This window comes from Toxorhynchites rutilus, chromosome 2 (assembly GCF_029784135.1).
Source record: "Toxorhynchites rutilus septentrionalis strain SRP chromosome 2, ASM2978413v1, whole genome shotgun sequence".
In the NCBI taxonomy this organism is placed as follows: Eukaryota; Metazoa; Arthropoda; class Insecta; order Diptera; family Culicidae; genus Toxorhynchites; species Toxorhynchites rutilus.
The window spans coordinates 132,267,603-132,278,571 of NC_073745.1; the positions used below are offsets into that span (position 1 = coordinate 132,267,603).

A 10,969-nucleotide genomic window follows, 5' to 3' on the forward strand; every position below is an offset into this window, starting at 1 on the left:
AGAAACGATTTTTCTACATAACCACGAAAGCCATTAAACCCTTTCAAGGTCCCCGGAACTTATTATATATAGAGTTATTCATGAAATAATATATATAGAGTTATTCATGAAATTTCAACGTATTCGCAAATAATATCCGAAATGATAAACCAACAAATTTAAAGAAAATAAATTGCGTAGTCCTACGTCTTAAGCGGTCGTGTCTCGGATACAACCTCTAAATTTTTTTAATTTTTTTTCAGCTCATGCTGCTAGAGATCAGTACTAGTTACCACATAAGGCTAGAAGTGAGAATTCACTGGAAGAACTGACCTTCTTGGCCACGTCCCGAATCGAAACATTCGGATTGCACTTGCACACCGAATCGAAAGGTTCGGATTGCCCTCACCTTCCTTGCCTTCACGGGGCTGTGTCATCTGGGTCTCCCTGAACGATTTTACGCGATCCACCTGTTGGACTGGTCTGAATTTTCCACGATCGCGCCCATATTTTGACGTAGGATTACGTCTTTCGGGAACATATTTTTGTCGAAGCACTTCTTGCTTGGAAGCCATCTCGATAACTACTTTTTTTATCCCATTTATTTATTTATTAGGCTCATTAGCATTTTAGCTGTAACAGAGCCGGGTACATATGTTTATGTTTCTATAAACTGTAAATTACTCAGTAGATAGTAGTAGCCATTTAGGCGTTAAGTTTTCTGTTCCATTACATTATGGTAAATTACACAGTAGTAGCCATTTCGGCGTAAGGGTATTCTTTCTGTTCTTCCATTGTTCAGCAGAGCAGACAGCGGAGACAGGTGATATTGATCATTGTTGGGCTATTTATAGAACAGCAGCCCGATGTTTCTTGCAGAGCAGAGCAGTTGTATGGATGAATCGATCTATTTTCGACCGTGGATCGATCTCCATCGCTGATGATGTTTGCGTGGACGTAGTTATTCTATAACAACACAATGATGGTCAATTGAGGGCCCTGAGTTTGAACTCACGACCGATCGCTTAGTAAGCGAACGCGTAACCAAGTGGCTACGAAGACCCCCTCGATAACTACTTGATAACGATAACTTCTCCTGCTTGGCTATTATAAACTACCAGGCATTATATGGATCTCCAATTCCTCGGAATACTTCTATCCTGATACTGTGCGTTTAACTATGAACCGTCAAATTGTACGTCTACTTGACAGTTTCAATTTTGCTAGTTTATGTCAAAAGAATGGAATTCTAAATACTAATAACCGGATCCTCGATGATTTCTTTTGACCATGAAGTGAAACGAAATTTTAGACTGCTCAGATTAAGAGACAGCTACTCTAACCTTATCACATGTGTTGATATATGCCATTGACCAATTTGTTCCAAAAAATAGGAATCGCATCAAACTTCTTCCACCATGGTCAAATTTTCACCCGAAACGCCCCAAAACAACAAAACGATTCGTCTTGAAGAAATATTCAAAAAATCGTAGTAATTTGTGGAAGACACGTTGCTCAATGGCAAACCACGACATTTATGTCGAGCATGTGTCGCGAGTTCAACCGATGCAGGTGTTTCTTCGATTTCGGGTTGTCTCGTGCATTACTCAAGAAACGCTACACATCCGCATATACAGACACTGCAATACGTTCTTAGTTTCTTTTTTTCTCAATATAATGTAACCACGCTGATAAAACTTTGACGGCTGTGCGACACTGGTAAATGAAGTCCGATTTAGCTGATCTTTTGCATAGGGTAGTTTTTCGTGGGAACCAACATTTTAAATCATGTTCGCTTTGAAAATTCGAAGGTCACTTTTTTCCCATACATGCATTGGCACTCTAGTGTATACAGATATGTAATTTTCAAGGAATTTACACTAACATTTTCCACAGGGCGCATTTTGTCGAATAACCAAGCTATATGTATATGTAACCATTCAACCTAATTCGTGCAATTTTGCTCATTTGAGGCTTCATTCCTAGTTTGTACACACGTGCTGTAATGCCATGACGATGCATTGCGTTTTGGCAATTTAAAAGGCTGTGTCGACGTTGCGCATGATAGCAACTCGCAATTGATTGTATTTATCCTTACGCTGCTTCTGTTGATTGTGCCGTATGAATCGAAGTGAATGGCGTTAGCCTTACCACTTCGAATCATCATATGATACACATAGAAATCCATTGAGCGCACTCTCTTGTTTGTTTCATCTCCTCCAACCATATGTTCATTAGTAATAATTCAAAAGAAGTAATGATGTTCATTATAAATGAACCTGTGATTAGATCTCGTTGTTGAATATTTATGCAATATCTGTCTTATCTCTTTAAAACGGTCTGAGGATTTTTCGCCGCAGAAATTTCTTCTGAGTTGGTCTGTGGTCACAAATATTCTAGAACTTGTCACATCCAAGGTGTATTACGTGGCATGGAAAACTCAACGAAGTACTGATAAAGATGACGCAAGTTATACTGCGTTGAGGAGACGAACGTTAAAACTGATATAACCATCAAAGTATAATATGGAGAGAGTCGTTTGAACAATCTGTGTCGGCGACGATGAACTCCAGATTATTGTTTCTTTTTTTGAATCACAATTTTTTGCCTTGCTGTGCAGTTGCCTACCACGATTCCAGCAACGTTTCAACAACATGCGCATTGGATCTACAATCGTGCTCTCCAGCTGGTGTTTATCAGGATTATACTACATTTCATTTTTATCATTATTCAATTGAGATTTCTTTACCAAATAACACGCTTTGAATGTATTGTGAGAGGCAAGCTGTGAACTACGTGTGAATCGTGGAAATTGACGCGATTCGGGAGCAATGGTTCTCACCAAAGTTGAAACGTCACATCTCCCGAAAATATTGCTAGGGGAAATCAGGGTAAAACCGAAACCTTAAGGATTTCCACATATTTCCAGGACCTCCCGTGTTTCTTCGATTTCAAATGGTTACAGAACTTCTCTTCAACTATTAATGAACCATTCTACAGTATCTGATGATCATTTTTTAAGTAGAACTCTATCGTTTTGTTTTCCAAATGTAACATGCGGTATCTACAGGCATCTACAAAAAGTAAGGACGCATTTTTCCTGTCAGCGAAACACAAACCCTGGTGTCGGTTTTACCCTGACTGAAGGTGTCGGTGTTACCCCGAACTGACTCGAAATTGCAAAACAAAGTTTTCGAGCACCGATAAGCAACAAAACCACCTACAGTCTCACAAAATACATGGAACAATGATCTAAGATGACATAGGCTCACAGAAGTAGCGAGTTTTCCAAAATTTTCCGACAAAAACACTTAAGTTCCACTAGTGAAATTTTACACGAACTAACTCCTGTTTGCTGACCGGTTCTGTTTTGTTGTTTGTTTTAACAGAAAAGCGACTTTCGCAGCTGTAGGGTGACTCGAAACGTAAGAAATGGCAGGGGTGTACAGGGAACATCGGAAAATTTGCGAAAAATTGCTTCTAACTGTAACACTCAGGGGGTGTCGGATTTACCCTGATTTCCCCTACAAGTTCAAAAAGCATGAGGTAGCATACAACATTTGGTCGTTCCTATTTATCTCTTGGTCAAGCATGATGCCACAGTTAACTCTAGGGTTTTCAAAAAATTGCAGTAAATTCAAATTAATATGCTTTGCGTTGTTGAAGATGAATGATTGATTACTCATTTCAATCCTCCAGAGAACAATGCACAAGTGTATAATTTGTTTCTTAGGTCAATGCACGCATTGCACTTAGTAGTAATTGTTCTTCTTCTCCATTGTATTATAGTTAGAGCAGTAATCGCAGCTGCCATTCACGTTCGATCACTTGTGACTATATAGTTGTTTCATTTCAACATTATTCCATATTTCTTAACAACTTAATTTTGTCTTGATGACAGAGTACAAAGGAAAGACGACTTGCTCGGTTGACGGTATAATTCAATATGATTTTATTCTAGTACTTAGTAATACATGGTAACTACGATTGGTTTGCTTGTTGACACCCCTCCTCAAACTAATTGTTGCTCTGAGTTTGTGGAAAGAATCCGATATTACAACAAAGCTTCCGGAACGGTATCGCTGACAAACCTTTCGTTAGCAGATCAGCTTGTTGCTCGCTTGTTGAAATATAGCAAATTTCTAGCTTCTTCTTGGCCACACACTCACTTACATATTTGATCTTGACATCAGTGTGCTTCAGTCATTTTGAAGGTCCAGTTGACTTCATAATCGCAATGGTCGACTGGTTATCTTCATAGACTAATGACGGCTTTGCTTCTAGCAATCCAACTCATTCAGGACCTTTTGAATCCAAATGGCTTCACAAGCAGCGTCAGCTAGAGCAGAACATTCAGCTTCGGTCGATGATAACGATACGGTACTTTGCTTTCTGGTGCTCCAGCAAATCGTAGCTCCATACAGCTTGAACAAGATTCCCGAAACTGAACGCCTATCATTCACATCAGTAGCCCAGTTTGAATCCGCAAAACCAACCACCTGACGAATGGGAACCGATGACCTCTCATAGACTAATCCATGGTCTGCTGTCCCACGTAGATAACGTAGCATCCTTTTGGCGTGCACCCAATGCTCTTCAGACGGATTACTCTGGAACTGGCTGAAATAGTTCACCGCCGCACTGATATCCGGACGAGACGTGACCATTAAATACGTTAGGCATCCTATCAGCTCTCGGTATGGCTTGTTCAGCTTCTCCTCGGCTTCGCTCTTCAGAAGTTGAAGTCCAGCTTCCATGGGAGTTGATACTGGTTTGCACTGTTCCATTCCGAAACGCTTTAGAACCGATCTAGTGTAATGTTCTTGGCTCAGCCGCATACGTCCCCGCAGTATATCTCGTTCAATTTTAAAGCCCAAGAAGACTTCAGCTTCACCCATGTCTTGCATTGAAAAACTCCGACTTCAGTAGCTTCTTGATAACACCGATCACAGAAAGACTCCGGGAAATTACGAGGATGTCGTCCACATATAACAACAGGAAAAACTTCTCGCCATTTTGCTCACGGTAGTATAGACAACTGTCGCTTTCACACCTTTTGAACTTCATCCGGGACACAAACTCGTGGAATCGGTCGTTCCATGCCTTCGAAGCTTGCTTCAAACCGTAGATGGATTTGTTCAACTTGCAGACCTTATTTCCCTCCTCAAATCCTCGAGGCTGGCGCATGAAGATCTCTTCCGATAGATTGCCATTCAAAAATGCCGTTCGGACATCCATCTGGTGAATCAGCAAATTCTCCTGGTTCGCCAATCCCAGCATCATACGAACCGTGGTCATTTTCACCACAGGCGCGTAGGTCTCGGTATAATCATATCCGTACCGCTGCGTGAAACCCTTGGCAACTAATCTTGCTTTATATTTGTTGATAGTTCCATCTGGTTTTTGCTTCAATTCGAAGACTCATTTACAATCCACAGGCTTTCTTCCTACCGGTAGATCTACGAGTTCCCAGGTATTGTTCTCAGCTAGCGAATTCAACTCGTCCTTGATGACGACTTGCATCTTGCTTCTAGCAATTTCCGCTCCGCCAATTTGGTTCCCTTTTGAGCATTTACCTGCTCCGAATCCGTGTCGGCCCCCCAGAACTCTGCAATTTCGTCAGCTTCTCTCCGGATGCAATCAATCAACTGCAACTGGAAATTATTCCCATCGAAAAAATATACTTTTTGAGTTTCCGCTTGCATTTTTTTTTAATCAACAATGTTCGTCTCCGGGTTACGGGTTATCTGGGCCCATAACCTGTCTTGATGACAGTACAAAGGAAAGACGACTTGTTCGGTTGACGGTATAATTCAATATGATTTTTTCCTAGTACTTAGTAATACATGGTAACTACGATTGGTTTGCTTGTTGACAAATTTTACCTTTGACAACGAATAAAAACGATACCAATGTGAGCGTGTGATGCAGAAATACACATGGTATCTTGTTCATCTAGAGGCGAATGAACTTTGAAGTTTAAAACTTCTTTAATACATACAATCAATCAATCTATCATTTCATGTTTATGACATCTGCATTAAGAAAGATTGTTGATTGTTTGCTAGCTGTAGTTTCTGGTGAGTCACTATAGACATGTGTGGCCTTGCGTTGCCCTGATGGAACACAACACCTCTTCTGTTGGCCAATTCTGGCTGTTTCTGGACAATCGCTAGCTTCTAACTGTCCATTTGTGGACAGTAGAGATATGAATTTAGTGTTTGACCATACAGAAGTAACTCATATTAAATAATTCTTCTGAAGTCCCACCAAATACACAGTAGAACATTCCGGGTTGTGAGTCCTTGTTTGGTCACCGTTTCGAGCTGCTTCATCGCGCCTCGACCACAATCATTTTCGCACACTATTGTCGTATGTGACCAATTTCTTATCCCCAGACATCATCTGTTAGAGAAATGGGTCGGTATCATTTTGTCGCAGATGAAAAATCGATCCATCATGTTTTTGTGGTAGTTGACGTGGCACCCAAATATCGAGCTTCTTTTTGAATCCAGCTTTGCGCAAATGGTTTAAAACTCATTTTGGCCTATTCTTAGCTCCTGGCCGATGCTACGACTGCTAACATGGTGGTCAACTTCGATTATTTCTGTGATTTTATCGACATTCAAAATAATGGATTACTTTGTCTCCAACCGAATAGAATATTTGAAAAAGGACTTTGTTTGAAGTGTACCCAAAATTAACGATACGGTTTATGATAATAAATAAAAATGATGAAAACTACTGGACCATAATGTGGAACATATAATGTAATAAAAATACACAATCTTTTTCAAGTTGTACATAACGTTCCTGACCATTTGACCTATGATGGAGAAACTTCAATTGCTATCGTCCTTCTACGGTTCATATCAGTTGTTCTTCTTCTGGCTCGTAGGCCTTCGAATAAACCATGATTTAAATTCAAGTGATTGTATTCCAGTCAAATGCCAACGTAAAAATGAAATAACAAAACCAGCAGATGAACTATGTTGCTGTTGAATTATTGATAACAGGAAGAGACATACATTGAGGCCTTTTAACAAACTTTTAGATAACCATTGATGATATGGAAATCATGATAGACCCATTTACGTCATGGGAGGTAAAATACATGGATTTTCAATGATTAATATTGAATTCGTATATAGTCATGGTGGGAATTAGTTTTCATAATCGAAACATAGATAAAGATAATACGACCGACAGCCATGCTTATCAGTTGTTCAAGTCAAGATAGCTATCGATAACTGTTAAATCCTGGCGAATTAGATTAGCCGATTCGCTCGAAAAATAGCTGTGAAAATTTAGCGTAACATTCATCTTCCTTCTTTCCACGAAGTATCAATATGGTGAATGGTGAGTTGATATATTCAGTTCGAATAAATTTACTAATTAGTTACAAATTATAGACCGATGGATTACATTAGCCGTTGTATTTGGTGCAGTTTTGTGTTCCAAAGGCGAAAATATCAATGATAATGGTGTTTATGCTGGCATAACGAATTTAACTTCATCGATATGTGAGAGTATCCCTAATTATCACTATGTCCGATCGTTAGAAAATTGTCAGTACTATTATCAGTGTATTGATGGTGTTGCTTACAAGCTTTCATGTCCACAATACTATTGGTTCAGTGTAAGTATTGATTCTATTAACTCACCTGTTTTCTGGACTGGTCTTCGTACTTTCAGGAAGAACATCAACGATGTGGGAATCGTTACGAGTTTGAATGTGATCTAGAATCAACAACCCCGTCACAGACGCCTCCAGCTGAGCCGCAAAATCGATGCTTGGGAGAACCCAACTTTAGTTTCGTTAGCGACCACACATATTGTCACCAATTTTCTATGTGTCTACTCGATATCCCATTCCCAATGGTTTGTTGGGACGAGTTGTGGTTCGATTCTGAGCAGCAGAGTTGTATTCCGCCGGATGAAAGTACGTGTGATGCATCAACGCCACCGCCGACTGATCCACCTACTACGAATGTCTGCAACGGTGTCGAAGATGGCGAAAGAGTGCTTGGGTCAAAGTATTGCAACCAATACTATGAGTGTCGAAACCAAACCGCAATTTTCACAGTTTGTATTGATGGACTGTTGTTCGATGAAGATCGCCAGGAGTGTGTGCACCCAGTAGATGCCCATTGTCCTTATGGAGTGCAGAACACCCCGACGCCGGACGTCTGCAATGGAGTTGCTGATGGATTACTAGTAGCCTCATCGAACAGTTGTTCAGTCTATTACGTCTGTGCCAATAACGTCGGTTATCGGTTGTTCTGTCCTCGTGATCACTTTTTCGATCAAAATTTGCAACGATGTTATGAAAGCCAGGATGAAATTTGCTGGATTGAAAACATATAGTGCTAGTGAGTGGGCTTAGGGAAAATACAGTTTAGCTGGACGAATCTATCAACAGGCTGACCGATTAGAAGTGTTGCTAGTTCAAAAGGTGGTATTTTCCTTATTTCTCAACAAATTATATTAAAAGAAAACACTACCAAGTTTTGAATTTTATTTCGAATTCCGGATGTATCCATTTACTGCGCAAACAAACTACGAAGGAACAGACTGCTCTATGCTCCTTGGCGTCGTTTCCTATCCCCTTCGAATGACTTGAAAAAAGTCACAGGAGGGTTGCGTCCGAGACACGACCGCATAGTTGACGTAGGATTCCGTTAGGCTGACTGTTGATTTTGAATATTTGGAATAGCATCGTTAATGTCTTTGATAATGATTTGGTGGCCCTGAAGCACCGTTTTGATTGGTTGTTGGGTATTGTTTGTTTACTTCACCAGTGTCTACCGAGTGATGATGACAGAAAGATGGTAAACCATAGTTGGATTGTGCGAATCAGATAAAAGATACCGAAGTGGAGCGAGATATGATGAAAACCGTCCTCTGTGATCCTAGACGAGATGCCTCCTGTGTTATGTATGGATGAAATAAAGAAAAAAAACTCACCAATGTAATATATTATAATTACCAATAACGAACACAATTATCATTTTTACTCATTAGTAAAAACATGTTACTTTAATGTAGAGAAAATATATTTTAAATGGAAAACGTAATTTTCTTTTATAATTTTTTTCTTTCTGAGTGTTTATTTAACCCAATGCGAATTTTAATTGGACTAACAACACCTGATACTATATTTATATTGTCTGTATTATAGTGATTTTCAACTCATTTGAGACCTGATACTATATGTAGAGCATATGGGAAATCACTTTTTCTAAAATTTCTTCACTTTTCCAATTTTTCTCGCCGTATAAATTTTCCTTGGGTGTAAATGAACACAACAAAACAAACAGCTTAAACCAAACGACCCGTTCTCGAGCGGGAACACACCTTGGTTTTTATTTATGAAAAAAGACGGGTGGGTAATGTCGGGGACATATCCGGAGTGACGTAGGACTATACAAAGGGGACAGCTTTTGCTAAATATATATTTTAAATATATTGTTTCATTTTCTTCTCCTACGTGAATACCTTCCTATCTACCTGAAAATTGGATTAGCTTACTTTATGAACATGTTGGGGGTTCTGAAAAGAACCTTTGGTGTTGTGTTTTTGCGTTTTTTTTACAAACTTGATTCTTGATTTTTTTCTGAAGGCCTTGTACTTATTAAATGTTCAACGTCGGGCATCTTTCGGCGTATACACATACCGTACAATCAAAATGATGGCTGTGATAGGGAATGCATAGGTGGTCATCAACTCGTTCACTATGATATATTTCACTATTGAGCATATTATCGTACCTTAAACTGTGGTTTCGGAAACGAATGAATTGTAAGATTTTCCGCAAACAAAATAAATAAAAATGAAACAGAACTGAGGTTTTGGAGACGATCTCTACGATCTGTCGAGAAATAAACGAGCTATAAGCGTTCTGAAAAACCAACAGTAAATACAGGGACGGATGACCTTCGGATTAAAGTCCTTTAAAATAAGAACAGAGCAACAGGAAATACATAGCTTATCATGTTGCTCCTTAGTTATTTTTCTATACAATCCAGATGTAACGTCCGTCAATTTTCAACGTCAGTTATCAACCAAAGAAAGCAGTTCTTGCTACCGAGAAATTTCGTTAATGCCATCCTGCATACAATGTGTTGTAATTTGAAGCCACTTTTAATTCGGAAACCATGTATGGGTTTGTGAAAACTGAATGATCAATTTAAAAGACCTCAGCCATCAATAAGCTCAAGAACAAGCATAAACAAAATAAATCGGTTTATATTATATGTCATATTATGTCACTTTAGAATGCATTGTGAAATGTATTGTGAAAAACTTTTAATAACTCTCCTTTGAAAGGTTTAATGGCCCTGAAAAGCGCCGTGCTGGCTTTGCCACCAAAGCAGTCTGTATAAACAAACTTTTTCTTTCTTCTACCTGCTGCCGTTTTGCGATTGCGTTTGCCACTCGCTGACATTAGTTGTTGCCTTGATGAGCGCCGAACCGAAGCTGCTCTGTTCTGAATGCGTGTTTTCTGATTGTCGTGAGCAGCTTTGCAAGCCAACTCGAGCACTCTGGCGGCCGCAATTCTATAACCGATATTAGGTATACTGGTGCTCCGGCACCAATCCGTTGATGCGATGTGATGTGAAACGATGCCATACAACCACACTGATTTACGGTTTGAAAGAGAATGATATATTTTTTAGCGAGTCCGCGCGTTTTGTACTTTGGCGGTGCACGCTCACAGGATAGAGACAAATCGGCAGACTCAGCCAAAGGGGCGAGTCCAACGAGACGAATGAATGAGCGTTAAAAGGCAGCGATGGCAAAAAAATACATTAGAGGCGAATGAACTGCAAAGTTTAAAGCCTCTTAAAAACAAAGAAAGAAAGAAAGAAAGAAAAATACATCATACTGATTTTAACCTCCGACCGAGAAGGTCGATTTTTCTTTCAGCAGCTCGGAGTTTTGGCGTTTCTAAACAGCGGACTGGGACGTTCCCCCTGGCGATTGTGGA

The 10,969-nt window shown here is 39.6% G+C and overlaps 1 protein-coding gene across 1 annotated transcript; it reads left to right on the forward strand.

Moving 5' to 3' along the window:
• Positions 1 to 7,314: 7,314 nt before the first annotated feature.
• Positions 7,315 to 8,841, forward strand: LOC129764808 (peritrophin-48-like). The gene is made up of 3 exons (XM_055764306.1): positions 7,315 to 7,338; positions 7,392 to 7,618; positions 7,675 to 8,841. Exons 1-3 carry the CDS (start codon positions 7,329 to 7,331, stop codon positions 8,344 to 8,346), a joined length of 909 nt encoding a protein of 302 aa, XP_055620281.1. The 5' UTR covers positions 7,315 to 7,328; the 3' UTR covers positions 8,347 to 8,841.
• The last annotated feature ends 2,128 nt before the right edge of the window (positions 8,842 to 10,969 follow it).

What these genes read in the sequence shown, in the direction of transcription:
- LOC129764808 (XM_055764306.1), top strand. An exon ending in CACAATACTATTGGTTCAGT is followed by an intron (nt 7,619 to 7,674) that starts GTAAGTATTGAT and finishes TCGTACTTTCAG; the next exon opens with GAAGAACATCAACGATGTGG.